The sequence below is a fragment of the Pseudophryne corroboree genome, chromosome 9 (assembly GCF_028390025.1).
Source record: "Pseudophryne corroboree isolate aPseCor3 chromosome 9, aPseCor3.hap2, whole genome shotgun sequence".
NCBI classification, from domain to species: domain Eukaryota; kingdom Metazoa; phylum Chordata; class Amphibia; order Anura; family Myobatrachidae; genus Pseudophryne; species Pseudophryne corroboree.
The window spans coordinates 154,495,727-154,514,191 of record NC_086452.1 but is presented as its reverse complement, the minus strand read 5'-3'; the positions used below and the strand labels follow the sequence as shown (position 1 = coordinate 154,514,191).

At 42.8% G+C, this 18,465-nt stretch overlaps 1 protein-coding gene across 1 annotated transcript in view; it reads right to left on the bottom strand.

The window, feature by feature from the left end:
- The window catches only part of BCAR3 (BCAR3 adaptor protein, NSP family member), a 207,247-nt gene that overhangs the window by 120,876 nt on the left and 67,906 nt on the right, over window positions 1–18,465 (bottom strand). Inside the window, exon 3 of the mRNA XM_063939864.1 lies at window positions 9,474–9,513. Within this exon, the coding sequence (XP_063795934.1) occupies window positions 9,474–9,513 (40 nt within the window). The remainder of the gene's footprint in view (window positions 1–9,473; window positions 9,514–18,465) is intronic.

Genomic DNA, 18,465 nt, shown 5'->3' with positions numbered 1-18,465 from the left:
ACCACCGAAGCTTCTTGTTGAGACGAGAGGCCATCATGTCTATTTGAGGTACACCCCAAAGATCTGTTAGCTCCTTGAATGCCTCCGGATGGAGTCCCCGCTCTCCTGGATGGAGATCTTGTCTGCTGAGGAAGTCCACTTCCCAGTTGTCTACTCCCGGAATGAAGATTGCTGACAGCGCCAACGCGTGTTTTTCTGCCCAGAGGATCATTCTTGTTACCTCTGACATTGCAGCTCTGCTTTTCGTTCCGCCCTGTCGGTTTATGTAAGCCACTGTCGTTACATTGTGTGACTGCACTTGAAATGCCCGATTTCTCAGAAGATGGGCCCCTTGGAGAAGACCGTTGTAGACGGCTCTTAGTTCCAGAATGTTTATCGGCAGGCCGGCTTCCCGACTTGACCACCTTCTTTGGAAGGTTTCCCCTTGAGTGACTGCGCCCCAGCCCCGGAGACTTGCATCCGTGGTTAAAAGGATCCAGTCCTGAATCCCGACCGAGCATGAAATCTCCCGTACTGCAGAGCCTCATAAGAGGCCACCATCTTTCCAAGAAGGCGAATGCACAGATGAACTGACACCCGGGCTGGCTTCAGGACATTCCGGACCATTGTTTGTATCACCAACGCTTTTTCCTCTGGAAGAAATACCCTCTGCACTTCCGTGTTGAGGATCATTCCCAGAAATGACAACCTCCTGGTAGGTTCCAAATGTGATTTTGGAAGATTCAGGATCCAACCATGTTCCCTGAGAAGCTGGGTCGTGAGAGCTATGAACTGTTAACAGCTTCTCCTTGGACGATGCCTTTATCAGCAGATTGTCCAGATATGGAACTATGTTCACCCCCTGTCTGCGGAGTAGAACCATCATTTCCACCATCACCTTGGTGAATACCCTCGGTGCTGTGGAGAAGCCGAATGGCAGGGCCTGGAATTGAAAATGACAGTCCAACAGTGCGAATCGGAGATAAGCTTGATGCGGCGGCCAAATCGGAATGTGGAGGTACGCATTCTTGATATCTAGGGATACCAAGAATTCCCCCTCCTCCAGACCTGATATTACCGCCATTAGAAACACCATTTTGAACTTGAACTCCCTCAGAGAGGGGTTTAGTGATTTTAAATTCAGAATGGGCCTGACCGAACCATCCGGTTTCGGTACCACGAAAAGGTTCAAATAGTAACCTTTGTTTTGCATCTGGGGATGAACTGGTACAATAACCTGCGCCTCCACCAACTTCTGGATGGCTCCCTGTAGGGTAGCCCTGTCTGCCGGCAAAGCTGGCAAGCCTGATTTGAAGAACAGGTGAGGAGGGAGATCTTGAAACTCCAGCCGGTACCCCTGGGACACAATATCTTGAACCCAGGGATCCAGGCCGGACGACACCCAGACGTGACTGAAATGTCTGAGTCTCGCCCCCACCGGCCCCACCTCCAGGCCGCGCGGTCCACCGCCATGCTGAGGACTTTGGCATACCTGAAGCAGGCTTCTGTTCCTGGGAACCTGCAGCAGCAGGTATCTTGGATTTTGGTCGACCTCCTCTAAAGAAGGTGTTGGACGGTTTGGCCTTTCTTGATTTAGCAACCCGAAAGGACTGATGTAGCTGAAGAAAAAGGTTTCTTCGTAGCAGGTGCAGCTGAGGGAAGAAAAGGTGACATAACCGCTGTAGCCGTTGAGATCCACGCATCCAACGCTTCCCCAAAGAGAGCCTGACCTGTGTAGGGTAGGGTCTCCACACCTCTCCTGGATTCTGCGTCGGCAGACCACTGGCGCTGTCCTCGGCGAGCTGAGACAGACATGGAAGATATTCCTGCAGCCATTGAACCCAGGTCTTTCATGGATTCCACCATAAATCCTGCAGAATCCTGAATGTTACGTAAAAAACAATTCAACGTCACTTTTATCCATTGTATCCAAATCCTATTCTCTCTATCCTCCTCAGGGAAGGGGAAAGCAACCAGAACTCTTCTAGGGATCTAGAATTTTTTCTCCGGGTTTTCCCATGCTTTTTCAAAAATAGCATCTAATTTTTTGGATGCAGGGAAGGTTAGCAAGGCTTTCTTATGGTTAGTGAAGTAAGCCTCCTCAACCTGCTCAGGTGTTGTATCAGCAATATTCAACACATCCCTGATAGCCTCTATCATCAACTGTACCCCTTTAGCAAGAGATGCGGCCCCACTGAGCACATCCCCATCACCGTCTTCCGTGTCAGAATCGGTATCCGTGTCATCTTCCATGATCTGGGCAAGAGCACGTTTGTTGAAACCTACAGAGGGGGGCCCTGACGTAACAGAACCAGACCAAGCTACCATAGAGGGCTGTAAAACCTGAGTTGCAGATTCATTTTGTGCAACCCTAGTAGGAATCTGAGAAATCATAGATTTGATAGAGGATAACCATTCAGGCTCCCTTGCTGGTATCTGCGCTAAAACAGTGCAATCCTGATTACATGGAATGATATCATCCTGAGAGGACATATCCTCTGCAGCATATGACACAGAGTCCCTGGACATAGCTAGAAGGAGACCCCAGGCACTCCACACACACACACAGGGAAGGACAGACAGAGTTTCACCCCCAAGAATAGCAAGACACACACAGAGATTGGAGCCAACCCACACACAGCGCTTTCAAGGTATAGGGAGACCCCAATCAGCGCTGACTGTGCACCTTAATAGGTTACACAGTCTTTACACAGCCTCCCCCCCTTCTACAACCCCCTGGTACCGTAAGAGATAGCTGGAGTTGCTCTGGAGGGACTACTCTTCACTGACAGCGTTTCTGCAGGCAGGAAAATGGCGCTAAACGCTGCTGGGTCCGCTCTGAGGAGAAGCTCCGCCACCTTAATGGCGCTGTCTTCCCGCTCTTCAGGAGATTATACTGGCCTGAGGATTCATGCTCGCAGCAATCCCGGGACCCTGACAGGCTTTAAAGGTTAGTGTAGGGTGTAGGCGCTGGCTCAGGGCGCCCCTCACAGCGCCGCACTATGTACCGCTGAGCCCTGGAGCGCAGTTAGTCCTGCGCTCCATACCCTGTTGCCGCCATCTTTACACCGGCTCCCCGCTTGCTAGGAGGGGCGGTGACTCACTCGCCACTGATCTTCTGGCTCTGTAAGGGGGTGGCGGCATGCTGCTGGGGTGAGCAATCCCCTGTGGCGGGAAACGATCGATCCCCTCAGGAGCTCATTGTTCTGTCAGCAGAGATAGTGGCTCAGACCCCGCAGGGCGGACACTACTCTCCCCCTTAGTCCCAAGATGCAGGGAGGCTGTTGCCAGCAGCCTCCCTGTAAAATAAAAAACTCTAAAATAAACTTTTACCAGTGAAGCTCTGTAGAGCTCCCCTAGCTGTGACCGGCTCCTCCGGGCACATTTTCTAAATTGAGTCTGGTAGGAGGGGCATAGAGGGAGGGGCCAGCCCACACTCTCAAACTCTTAAAGTGCCAATGGCTCCTAGTGGACCCGTTTATACCCCCAGACCCCAGCATCCTCTAGGACGTAAGAGAAATAAATTCAAAGGGCAAGTTTCTTTGTTTTTATTTGTATGTGTTGTAATACTAATAATAAACAACAAAACCAATAAAATGTACATGAATGTTGTTGCATGTTCTCATTATTTCATATGTTGGGCCCCAAAACCTATTAATTAAGCAAAAGACAACCAAAAAATGATTAGATACATGTAAAATACTACCTAAAAGATGCAGGGAATAATTGAGGCATAACACAGGAATAGTCTAAATGAGACTGTAAAAAGCTATTAAAAAAAGCTCTAGTTTCCCTCTAATTTGCATTACTATAGATGTTAATTTGCATTATTATATATGTTAATTTGCATTATTATAAATACTTGTGTGCCAAAAGCTGAAATGTTGTATTTGCTACCTGTGTTGTATTGCAGTGTAATGCAGGGTTTTTATTTTTAAACGTCAGTCTTTTCTTGCCACTATAAATTATGTTACGGTCTACATTTTTTGATGAACCATTTTACTTGCAACAATTACAGATCTGTCCTCATTCAATGTTGCTTAAGTTGCACCAAATAGTCCCTCTTGGTGTGTCAGGCCCTGTTTGACTTGGCCATGCCGAGCGCTGCTGTATCTAGGGGGGACCTAGCACAGGGTTGCTATGGGCAACATCCCATTTTAAATAGAACTCCCATGTTAGTAAATTTACCCCAATGACTACAGATCTACAAAGTCCTAAAACTAGGGCTAAAACAAGATTTTAAGTTGCCTTCATATTTATAATAAAAGAGGGTAGAGAGTTCAATATCTTTCCTTTTGCAGTACACAGCATTCTATCTGTAACATTATATTTCAGATCATAGCAAGAAACAGCATGAATCACTGTTATGGGGGGGAAACAAAAATTACAAGTCCAACAATTATTAGAGGATATAAACTTGACATGTTATTTTCCAGCAGGATATGGAGCTTACGACAGAAAGACCTAGATCACCAACCACCAGGCTACATCTGAAAGTATCATTATTGAATGGAAACATCCCCGTTCTTGGCATGTGGACTCAGCAGCGATTGGCGTGCCCTGCATTCCCTATCTTTAGCTTACAGCAATTTGATTTCTGAGGTAAAAGCTCAGATTCAGTACAGTGCAGTTACTCATTCTCCGATCAGTCTGATCCTTTGTCCCACGAGGGGGATGGAGCCTGTCCTGTATGATGTGCACACACAGGCAGGGAGAACCCTACAACTCCAGCTAATACATTCATTATCCGCCTCATACGACTTGCACTAATCTCACACAGGGGACAATGCGCTATTGTTTCTGCAAATCTCTTTTCATGACTTGTTAGCAGACGGACTCAGAGCAGCGTGGATTGTTTTTACTTCTTAGATAAAGGGGAATTGTGAAAAAGTTATTACAATGGAAACATCTCAGGCCTGGAGATAAAATGAGGTTATTGGTGTGTGAATACCAGGTCTATTCGGGCACCGAAACAACCAAATCAAAATGTACTGAAACCCCAATTTAACTCTTCATAGCTCAGCTGGCCATAAACTCTAGACTGGGTCATATGGATCCCTTTCAGATTTCACTTACCTGTACATAGGGCTTCATTAATGCGGCTGGACCACGGTCCTGGTTCAAAGATGTGTGCAAACCAAATTTTACACAGTAGAGTAATTATCGGCCGACTGCGCATGCATCGAAGTCTCACTGCACATGTGCCGCAACGGTTGCAGAGAGCATATACGTATTTGCAAAGCGATTGACAGGGAGAATTTGAGGGTGGTTACTGGAAGTGGCGGCAAAAACGCAGTCAAGTTGTTAACGTTCTCATGGCATGTCTCAGCCGTCTGATATCCCGTGTGCAGATTCAATTTTTTGGGCATCTTACTTCCTGCGGCCATGCTGCATAATCATAGGGCTACTATTGCTAATCATTATTAGAGTTCATCTACATGTACCATACTCCCAGTCTGACATCTGATCTGCCCCCCATACACACAGCGCTTCAAGGCCAACGATGTCTACAATGGCTAAAATTGTCCAACAAATTGCAACGTACATGGGCACTTTAGACTTAACCCCTCTGGTTTCTTTTTGTAACATAGTAACATAGTATCTGAGGTTGAAAAAAGACAATTGTCCATCGAGTTCAACCTATTTGTGGTCTCCTATGCATGATGATTTGACTAAAATTTCTGACTGATGCTGCTGCCAGCCGTTGCATTTTATCCCTATTTATAGTAACTATAATGCATGACTATGCACCATACCCCTGGATATCCTTATCCATTAGGAATTTATCTAACACATTCTTAAAGGTGTTGACAGATTCCGCCATTACAACTCCCTCAGGCAGGGAATTCCAAACACGTATTGTCCTTACCGTGAAAAAGCCTTTACGCCGTATTGTGCGGAATCTCCTCTCCTCTAACCTGAGCGAGTGTCCACGAGTCCTTTGTGTTGATCTAACCAAAAACAGGTCCCGCGCAAGCTCTGTGTATTGTCCCCTTATATATTTGTAGATGTTGATCATATCCCCTCTTAGTCTCCGCTTTTCCAATGTAAACATGCCGAGTCTTTCAAGCCTTTCCTTGTATTCCATCGTCTCCATGCCCTTAATTAGTTTGGTCGCCCTCCTCTGAACCTTTTCTAGCTCCAGGATATCCTTTTTGTAGTACGGTGCCCAGAATTATACACAGTATTCAAGGTGTGGCCTCACTAGTGATTTATATAACGGGAGTATAATACTCTCGTCCCTAGCATCAATACCCCGTTTTATGCATGCTAATATCTTATTAGCCTTCTTTGCTGCAGTCCTACTTTGGGTACTACTGCTTAGTTTGCTATCTATGAGGACACCCAAGTCCTTTTCCAGTACAGAATCCCCTAATTTTACCCCATTTAGTAGGTAGGTGTAATTTTTGTTCTTGTTACCACAGTGCATTGCCTTACACTTGTCTGTGTTGAAGCGCATTCTCCACTTGGTTGCCCATGCTTCTAATTTAACTAAGTCGTTCTGAAGAGACTCGGCCTCCTCCTCTGTATTTATAGCCTTACACAATTTGGTATCATCTGCAAAAATTGACACCATGCTCTCTAGACCTTCTGTAAGGTCGTTAATGAAAATATTGAACAATAGCGGTCCTAATACTGAGCCTTGCGGCACACCACTTAGCACTTCAGTCCAAGTTGAAAAAGATCCATTAACCACAACGCGCTGCTCCCTATTATCTAACCAGTTTTTGACCCAAGTGCATATTGTGCTTCCTAGCCCTGATTCTTGTAGCTTGTAGATAAGTCTCATATGTAGTACAGTATCGAACGCTTTGGCAAAGTCTAAAAAGATTACATCCACGTCTTTACCCTGATCTAGGTTTGCGCTTACTGTTTCATAAAAGCCAAGTAAGTTGGTTTGACAGGATCTGTCCTTCATAAACCCATGTTGATTCCTTTTAATGACCTTATTGACTTCAAGGAACTTCTGAATACTATCTCTTAGAATACCTTCCAATACTTTCCCCACTATAGATGTAAGACTAACTGGTCTATAATTACCTGGTTCAGCTTTACTTCCCTTTTTGAATATAGGCACTACTTCCGCTATACGCCAGTCTTTGGGAACCATACCTGATATAACTGAATCCTTAAAGATCAAAGATAGCGGTTTTGCCAGTTCAGAGTGAAGCTCCATTAGAACCCTTGGGTGAATACCATCGGGCCCTGGTGATTTATTAATCTTTAAATGTTTTAATCGGTCACAGACTACTTCCTTGTGCGCTGACATTTCCTAGGAGCTTTATGTGGTTGCAGTGTTTATAAAAGGGGCAAGTAATTCTTAGTGCCAGAATCTATTTGTAGCATTACAGCTCACAGATGCAAAGTGGTAGAACTGCAAGTGGAAAATACTTTACTTTCGCTACTAAACAGATTTTTCTATTATCATTATTTATAAAGTGCCAGCACCACCTCCATCACTGAATAACGGAATAGCACAGACAGCTAGAACAATGAGATCATATTACCGCCAACATGAAGATAAATGTGGAATAAGAAACCTGCTCAAAATCCAAGGAATTTCAGGAAGACCCTTAATGTAATGTAATATAATTCTGTTTGTTGGCATAAGTCACTTCCAAGCACAAAACAGAAGGAAACTACATTGTTACCAGTAGGATATGGAGGGGGAAAGGCACCTGACTGACCACAGAGATCTAAGCATTCAGGTAAACGCATCTAAGGGGAGATGACATTTTAATGACTACTTCTGGCTTTCTAGTGGGCAGACAGAAGCATTTAATAGTATCAGGTCATTGGTAATACCAGCCACCTTTTGTTTCTCAGCAAAGGAAGGGACAAATAAGTCTGGGTCTTTTGTAAAGTCTACAGGTGGTTTTGAAAAGAAAGATAGATTTAGGGGTCTATTTACTAAGACTTGGATGGAGGTAAAGTGGATGGAGATAAAGTACCAACCAATCAGCGTCTAACCGTCATGTTACAGGCTGGGTTTGAAAAATAACAGTTAGGAGCTGATTGGCTGGTACGTTATCTCCGTCCACTTTATCTCCATCCAAAGCTTAGTAAATAAACCTGTTAATGCAAAGAAAGTCATTATTTAAAACATTTTTACAGTTTACTCGCACATATAGGAAAAAGCTAATAAAATTATATGAAAAATTAAAGGCAATTGTCCTATTATATAATGAGCCTAATATCTGCCCTAAAATGCGCAGTTAGTGGCAGAAAGTTGCATGCCTGTGCCAGTCACTTCCCTCACACACACACATATAAGCTCCTTCCCATAAATGACGCACTATACTATACAGGTTTAGCTGCTCTGCGGGAGCAGACTGCGCACGGGGTGCTGCACTGGCTGTTTGAGCTGTGCAGTAAGGAACTCTCCTGGGACATACTCTTGGTAATTCTAAAACTGGACATCCTGCAATGCAGTGCACAATAAGTTGCGAACCACTGAATGACGAGTCCCAAAATACTGTAACTTATACCACTCGCAGATACAGAAGTATATTTTTGAAAGCTGCAGAAAATGTAATTTATTGGTAAAACCAGATAATAAAAATGTATCTTTGGCAAAATTCTAATATGCCACATTATTTATAGAATGGGGAATGTAATCCATATTATTACGCATGTTATCCTAATTAATCCTGGAGCCCCCAATTTATACACAAATATTAAAACACACAAGCTTTTTAATTGGTTTGCTTTCGAACCATACTTCACTGTCACATTTGTGTCTCCATAGCATCTTATTTGTGTAAAGTGAAAGTAAACATGGACTGACTGTGATTAGCAGTCAATGAAAGCAATTATGGTGGTCATTCCGACCCGTTCGCACGCAGCAGTTCTTCGCTGCGGTGCTGGGCTATGACGCCAGGCCTGATGAAAGCCAGGCGAGATCGCAAGAAGATTGACAGTGGGAAGGAGGATCGGGGGCGTCTACTAAACGTTTCCCGGGCATGGTAAGGCGAACGCAGGCGTGTCCAGGCGTTTGGAGGGCGGATGTCTGAGGTCACATCTGGGCCCTTCATCGCTGGATCCGTCGCACAGGGTAAGTAACTGCAGCCCTGGTCTTGTTTTGCAGGAAACTTTTTTCGCATAGCAGGGCTGCACAAGCGAACGCAGCCCTGCTATGCTAAAACACACTCCCCCATAGGCGGCGTCTAGTTGATCGCACGAGCAGCAAAAAGTTGCTACGTGCGATCAACTCGGAATGACCCCCTATGTTCTGTCAGTATTTAACGTATTATTTTACAAAAATGCCCAGTCCCAATAGAAGTCACCGATACAAGAGATGTGATATCTGGAAAGGATCAGAAGTCTCAGATCTGAAAGGACTGCTGCACTGACAGGTGTCTTCCTGCCAAACAGGAGATTTCAGAAATAAACCATGCCTTGTAAATCCCCAGAGATATAAATTTGCCTTTGTAATGTGTAGTACACAAAACTTAGAGAAGGATATCAGATATTAGTTTTTATCATAACCTTACCTTAACATATTCCATGGCAGGATCTGGGGAATACGGGTCCCTAAAAGGAGAAAGGAAAAATATTGGGTCACTTGGCTCTTTTAAAGTCTTAACTGAACTGAAGCCGCAGTAAGTGGCTTGAGAAGAACACAGCGCTACAACATAGTGGGACAGTTAAAATACCACTGTTGTTACAATGTACATTTTAGAACTTCTCCAGCAATGTTACTCATTACGCAGCACCAAATTCCCATTTCAAGGCTGAACTGTCCTAGTTACTGTTACTACTTATAGATAATCAGTCACAAGGGTGACACTGCAGTTGCAATGGTATTGTAATAGCAAATCAAGCAAAGCATTTACATTGCACTTCAAATGCACCTGTCACAACATATACAGCAGCTGCTTTCCACCAACAGTCTATGTGATTTGTCACTGGGATTCAACAGGTACAGGAAAAGAAATAAAAGTGGATCATGATCATTACAAAGAAATAACTATACAAATCGGAAAATTACAGACAGCAACATTTTAAACTTACAGTTACAAACTGGAACAAAAACAATTTTACACGTGAGCTTACATTCTAAAAAAAAAAAATCATCATCATTGGTCTTATTAGGACTGTAATTAATATCTGAGTAATGGCTTACGGTCATTTGGTTGACAAGACTTAGGTCGACAGTCATTAGGTCGACCACTATTGATCAACATGCATTAGGTCGACAGGGTCACTAGTTTGACATGTTTATTAGGTCAACATGGAAAAGGGTCGACATGAGGTTTTTTTTAAATTATAATTTTTTGACCTTTTTTAAACTTTACGATCCACGTGGACTACAATTGGGATCGGTAACCTGCGAAGCGAGCCATGCGAGGGGACACTGTGCACTAATTGGGGTTCCCTGTCACTTTACGAAGAAAATGACACCAAAATCAGTCAAAAAACTCATGTCAACCTTTTTCCATGTCGACCTTATGACCATGTTGACCTATTGACCCTGTCGACCTAATGCATGTTGACCAATAGTGGTCGACCTAATGACTGTCGACCTAAGTCTTGTCGACCAAATGACCCATACCCCTGAGTAACAATGGGGTCTCTTATTCCAAGCCCCTATTGCATATGAAATGGGCAATTAATAAACACTACCGTCAGCAGTCTGGATACTGTCTGGGCAGTAAGGATGGGGTAATGGTTAGCATGAGGTCATGGGTTCAATTCCCACCTTGGCCCTATCTGTGTGGAGTTTGTGTATACCCCACGTCCTCCGGGTACTCCGGTTTCCTCCCACAATCCAAAAATATATTGGTAGGTTAATTGGCTCCCGACAAAAATATTATCCCTAGTGTATAAGTGTGTACACGTGTTTAGGGCAGACTAAACGGGACAAGTGGTTCTTTTCTGCCATCAAACACACAGGACGCTGCTCCCAGCACACGCGACGTTGCTCCGAGTTCCACCACACACAGCCCCATCCCAACGAACATAATAAAAAGAGTGGTCAGGTCAGAGCCCCATACAAGATCAGCTCTCCTTGAATAATCACGGCTGCAGTGAGCAACTGGGTCACATGACTAGCTACAGGTTATTACAGTATATCCCTGTCCACTTCACAACTGGAGACACATGTGTGAGCAAGCAATGAAGAGGAACAAAGAAGGTGCTCACTCAGCCCTAGTGAAACGTACCTCACATATTTCTCTATTTTGCCATAAGGTCAATGAATGAGCTACTCTGATAAATAGCAGTCACAGTAATTACATCAGCACTACTAATATTATAACTACTCCAATTTTTTTTTTTTTTTTTTTTTTTAACTATTTCAAATTTGCAACTGATTTCTATATTTGGTTTGGCATACAAAGGAAAAAAAAACTATCTGCAGTATGAATCAGCTTGACACACATTCTATCATTGAAGCCTGTGGGGAAATGTGCGTTAATCTAGTGCAAATACTCCATATCAGTTGTTCTGGCATGGTATATACACCAGTGCACTTTGCATTCATTCGCTGGTATACTCCTCCCACCTGACCTGACTTCTACCAATTAGTCTAGTTCATTGCTTCTCAAAGAGTGTCCAATTGTAAAGCTAAACATGTATGTAATAAGTAACACTGAGCCAAGGAATGTTAACATTTCAGGTTGTGTACCAATTAGGAGGCCTCCTCCACACAAACACTTTTGTTTTTTGTCCTTTCACACAAGATGAATTAGATCACAGTGGTTATTATGGGATGACAAAAGAGAACTACACTCCAAGATTACTTGCTCTTGAAAAGTAGAACAGTGGCTCATATTTATTCAGTGCTCCTCCTAAGTAGAGTCTCCAGGAAGCCATTTAACATTAGAACTGAATGGGTTTGTGACTGTGGACAATGAAAGCAGCCCCTACTCCCCCCCCCCCCCCCCCCCATGTCAGAGACTGATTATTCACCACAGACTTCAGCACTGCAAATACAGTTTACAAAGTAATGATCTGTAAGCACCATGCTACCTATCGCTGTATAAGTATGCTCAATTATTACTGTTTAATAACCTGCTTAATTAGCTTACTGTCTGCGATTGCATAAAAATAGGGGAGACAAACATGCAAATATATATTACCCATAATATTAACTTGAATAATCAATTTATTTCAGTAGATGCCTCATTATACGTAATGCATGCAGAAACTCCACTGAAATTCATGGGAAAAGCTCAATACAAATAAAAACGGGCAGCAGAATCTCAACTAACCCCCATTATTTACAGCTAACCCCCAATATGGGAGCCCCCCTTAATAACACAACCTGTCTAGGCAAAAACAAACAAAACCCTAGTATGATCCCCCGCCCAAAGAAATCTATGTGGCTCTTCCCCACCACAACAAGGAACGCCAGTATAATGGAAGGGGTCTAAAAGTCCATAAGACTGTGTTCTATGATACTGAAAATGTAATAAAATCTAAAGAAGATACAGAAACAATATCTAAGACAACGCTTATTAACCAAAAAACTCCCTAAACTCAATTTATCATTGTAAGAATAAATAAAATGCTTTCTGCTAATTGAAAAAGGACAGGTAAATAAACTATAGTTATACTTCAATGGAAGTATGGACGGTGTAATGATTAGCATTACAGCCTCACAGCACTGAGATCATGGGTTTGAGTCCAACTATGACCTCAACTGTGTGGAGTTTGTATATTCTCCCCTTATTTGCGTGGGTTTACTCTGGGTACTCCGATTTCCTCCCACAATCCAAAAATATACTGGTAAGTTAACTGGTTCCCAACATAAATTAACCCATGTGTGTGCGTGTGTTCGTGTACACGGGCAGACTGGGTGGGCCAAGTGGTACTTATCTGTCGTCCGATTCTATGTATCTTTGTTTCTATGCTATTAAAATAGCAAGACAGGTATAGTGTTTAAATACCAATGGGTGAACTTCTGTAATGCTGCACTAGTTGACTCATTACAGTACAGCCCATTCTTGCTTTACTTTCACTGGGTTACTTTAAAAAGATAATTCCACTCTGTATAAAGAAGGGAACCCCTCCCATACCAATAGTTACTATGCTGGGAGCGGTTTGAAGCAAGCAGCATGTCACGGCAGGAAGCGGGCACAGCACTGTGGCATGCTCTTACAATGGGACCCACTATTTCATCAGGCCTGTTCTGCTGGGCATACCAGAAAGATTCCTGATATTCACATAGATGGAGATAACTTTTCTAAACCACTATTTTCATAATGGAATGGTCCTTTAGTTTGAGTTATGGCCACTAGAGGTCTCTGCAGTCTCTTTACATATTAGATCAGCACAGAAAGAAAAACAATGTAAGGAGGGAAATCTAGAAAAGACAGATTTTGTTCAGTAGTTTTTAATCCTTATAATAAAATTCTGAATTCATTGACCAAACGCTCTAATCTAGTAAACAGCCATTTTATTGTCATCAGTTTGCTTAAACATTAACAGAGGGTGCACTGTCCGTAGAAACCCAACTGATATGAACAGGAAAGCTCTAAATTAACATAATTAAAACCAATATAACCACAACTAAAATCCATATCCAAGTTCTAGACAGGCTAAGCTGGATACTATTAAAGGCAGGGAGACCACATGAATTGGGAGCCTGATACAGTGGAAACTAGGCCCAAGCTACCAACTACTAACAGGGATACCCACATGACAGACCTCAGATTTCCTGGCTGACATCAGAGTTGAATCAAAGCTCCATGGGGCTATATTTGAACATTTTAATGAATTTTTGCTTTCATCTCCAATTCTTAATTATTCCTAATATCATCCCTTTATTAAGATAGAGATCAGCAAAGTCCATAAGCAATTTGTGTTCTTTTCTGTTATGAAATGACGTGTCTTGTGAGTTTGGCCTGGAGCTGCCCGATTACCAATTTATTCTTTCTCCCGGGCTTGGGAAATAGCTTGCAAACACCCTATCTATTTTACCGGAAGGCCTAAGAGACTCCTGCATTTCTGGTATTTCTCTCAGTCCCCCAAGACCAGAGGTTCTCAAACTCGGTCCTCATTACCCCAAACAGTGCATGTTTTGCAGGTCTCCTCACAGAATCGCAAGTGAAATAATTAGCTCCACCTGTGGACCTTTTAAAATGTGTCAGTGAGTAATTAATACATCTGTGCACCTGCTGGGTTACCTGCAAAACATGCACTGTGTGGGCTCCCGAGGACAGAGTTTGAGAACCTCTGCCCAAGACAGTAGACCACCCATATAGTTACCCAGTGAAGTAAGTAGGGCAGGGCTGTCATAAAGCCTTTAGCCCTTCAGGTGTTCGGGTAAGTATAAAGAGTGGGCACATAAACTGGCAAAATGTACTCACTTAAAATCTATCACCTAAACTACAATTCAGTTAACTTCCATTGATAGCATGCATGCTCATTAATTGGGGGCATAATTATTACACTCTGCTGCTGCTGCCGGCATCTACGCTATCCCAGGACCGTGCCAGAGCCAGGCTTCAGAACACTGCGTCCTTGGTTTTCTGAAACTGCCGCCATATACTGTAAACACCAACACAATTCATGAAGACTACACAAAGAAACAGAATCATGATAATATTTTATTTTTTACATGAAAATGTTAAAGCTCAACAAACATCAAGGACATTGATGTTCAGCCCTACGGACAACCTTGCTTGTGTTTACTAACTTCAGATACTGGAGGGGTTTTTATACTTTAAATAAATAGTTCTCAAAAGATAATGATGTGACCAGAGGGATCTCTCATCCCTTAATAAATCTAGATATAAGAGCTGAGAGATTAAACTGAGCAGCTTCTTAAATGACACGAATGACTCATGAAGTTCAAGTGTTGCCCCTTTTAACTGAACCTGACCTGGATAACAGATCCATTTTGGTGCTATAGAATTTTACAAGTTTATAACAGGCTAAAAGAACAAAAAAAGTAATGAACCTAGAACTAAACCCAAACTAACAAGTATGTAGAGGCTATAAAAGCTAGTTGTGTCTCCAGTCCTTTCTAGTAGTCTAGTGTAAACGCTGCCTTAATCCAGCGCAGACCTCCTCAGGTTAAAGCCAACGGTCTGATCAGCCAAGAATGATTCCACAGAATCCGTAGAAAAAATGAGAGATTGCGAACAAAAGAGAAAAATCAAAGCTGTCAGATTCAACCAGCTGCAATACAACATTTGGAAAATATGTTTCAGTGACCACAAGGCCTCAATACGGTCAATCCTTGTAATCTGATCTTCTGAAACGAATTGTCAAGATTTACATAGAATAGAAAGTGGTTTTAGAAAAACGCTGTACTGGCTCGACCCCACAGTCTTACGGACATACGGCCAGAGGCTGTGGTTGTAAGGCAGAGAGTCTCCGCTCTTAATCACAAAGGTATTAGAATAATACACAAAATGTATTAGGTAAATCCATTCCTCAGCCAGTGACTCAAGACCGGAGCTTCATCTTATGCTGCATAAAAGGCCTGAATGGAGCCTTGGAAAAGAAGGGGCTGTAGTTACAGGCTTGTGATTATACTTCATTCTCTCTGTAATGTCTATGTTATGGTACATTTCTCATGCCTAGACATGGCTTAACGTCCTGATGAAGGGGAGGGGATGACACAGTTACCAAGTCAGTATCAATGTACAAATCTGTGGAGAGATTTAACACTTTGTCATCTGCAAACAAAGGATAGTCTGGGAAGATACATTAGCGGCTTTTATGTGGGACTCCTTGGGGGTCAGAATGAACCATTTTCACATGGACTTCACCAGATGCAGCCGTTTCTCTCAGCCGCACAACAAAAGCATCATCAGGTTCACGGACCACAATATAGGTTCTCTCAGGGCTTAACAATGAATCATTTTCAAGTTCCCAAGTGTTCAGTCTACTTGCAGAATAGTAATAATAATAAATAATAAAAATAATAATAATAAAATCTAAACTACTTTTAGAACAAAAGGAATTCCTCATGCAGGTAGAAGTAATTGAGGGAACGTAGTGAAATTATTTTTTATTGCTGATATATAGTGGGGTCATCATGCAAAAAACACAAATATTTGTAATGTTCCATGTACTAAAATGTCAGGTTACTGTTTCTGTCTCAGATTACAGGAATTCTGTCTGTGTGCCATGCATCAGATCATAACTTTTGTAATGCCTGTTTGTACAGCCTTATAGGGTTTTTATTTTTCAAGAACAAGAATCAACTATAGTGTTTACATCGCATCTTTCTGTCCCTGTGTATGACCCAATAAACAGATGCACATGCATGTTAGAATCAATCTAGAAAATATGTACTGAGATGGATTATATACAGATGTGTGCTCATACACTGTGGCTTCAGCCGCACCAAACAGCTCCTCTAGGCGCGCCTGGTCCCTGGCGACTCAGTTGCGTCGGCTATCTTTTTCCACTCAAAATGTGCATCTTATTCCCACAAATAAAACAACTGGAAGCAACAAAAGTACTCAGCAAGACTGCAGTGATCACTCTGATGTGCACCATTTGTATATCTGTGTGCAAATGAGTCCGAATCGTTATACAAAAGTGCCATGACGCAGATATAGAGATGCACGGCACTCTTGGATAGTAACAGATAAACCTAATAAATAACAAACAAAAAAGGTAACAAATCCCAAGAAATGTTGAAGAATGAGATTGAGACTATAGCAGAAGTGGAAAGAAATACTACGGAGACCTCTGCTCATGGCTCCATTGCAGGCCTACTGAGCACTATGGGTGGTCATTCCGAGTTGATCGCTCGCTAGCAGTTTTTAGCAGCTGTGCAAATGCTATGCTGCCTCCCACTGGGAGTGTATTGTAGCTTAGCAGAAGTGCGAATGAAAGGATCGCAGAGCGGCAGTAAACTTTTTTTTTGGTGCAGTTTTAGAGTAGCTCAATACCTACTCAGCGCTTGCGATCACTTCAGACTATTCAGTTCCTGTTTTGACGTCACGAACATGCCCTGTGTTCGCCCAGCCACGCCTGCGTTTTTCCTGGCACGCCTGCGTTTTTAGGAACACTCCCTGAAAACGGTCAGTTGACACCCAGAAACGCCCTCTTCCTGTCAATCACTCTGCGGCCAGAAGTGCGACTGAAAAGCTTCGCTAGACCTTGTGTGAAATGACATCGGTCGCTGCATTAGTACGACGCGCGTGCGCATTGTGCCGCATGCGCGGAAGTGCCGTATTTTTGCCTCATCGCTGCAGAGCGAACGAAAGCAGCTAGCGATCAACTCGGAATGACCCCTTATATTACAAGGTATACCTTTTCTCTATATCTTGCACGCTCATTCGGTGTTCACTTGGCTTTTCTCGGAATAGACAGGGCAAATGTGTGCTACAGCTTCACCTGACAGCAGATGCAGCCAGAATGAATGAATAAACAAGCTATGATTGATACGTTTGTAACATGCTGGTGCCATATAAATCATAAAGGCTACTAATAAACTAATAGACTTAGAAGGAAACAATTGCAACAATTTAGATGCATTTCTATACAAAAATTAAAATAAAAATAAAACAAAGAACTATGATTAGTACAAGATACTGCCAGCACCAACAAGTCCTACAGCAAAAATGACGGTTCCAGTATGAATGGTCGACCATGTTATGGTCGACAGTCATTAGGTCGACCACTATTGGTCGACATTGACATGGTCGACACATGAAAGGTCGACACATGAAAAGGTCGACATGAGTTTAACTTTTTTTGGTGCCGTTTTTTGCGTAAAGTGACTGGGAACCCCAATTAGTGCACCGCTTCGCTCGCCATGCTTTGGGCATGGTGCCTTCGCTTCGCTCGGCACAGATTACCGTTCCAATCGTAGTCCACGTGGATTGTAAAGTATGGAAAAGTTCCCCAAAAGAAAAAAAAGTTAAAAAAACTCATGTCGACCTTTTCATGTGTCGACCATGTGTCCATGTCGACCATGTCAATGTCGACCAATAGTGGTCGACCTAATGACTGTCGACCATAACATGGTCGACCATGTGAACGGATACCAAAAATGACACACACAGACGAAAAACGAATTAGATGATATACAAAAGCATTTTACGCTCGGGCAGTATATTAGTATAAGTAAGCATAGTAAATTCTCTTTCACATGTGTTCCTGGGAGGAAGTCATACATGAGTAGTCCATGTATCATATTTGTTACACAAGATTCGGCTCTCTGATCTGATGCCACCTTCAAAGAGTTCTAGGAAGTGGATTTCTAGGTCTGCCTTGTACTTCATTCTAAGATCACAGCAAACAGAAATAATGTCTCCCAGTTGTGACAAAGAATCTGCATTTGGCACGATCTGCTTGCAGCCCCACAACTGTCGCATATTACCAGAGGGCCATCAAACACTGCTGGTTCGGCATGTATGTACAGCTGGAACAGTTGCCATTTTTGAAAGTGTCTCCCAGTGACATATTTTCTGTGCGAGGGAGGGATATGCTTTATTTCACAGACTGTATCTTGTTATCCTGACTCCAGGGTAAGGCAACAGTCTTTGCAAATAAATATATATATATATATAT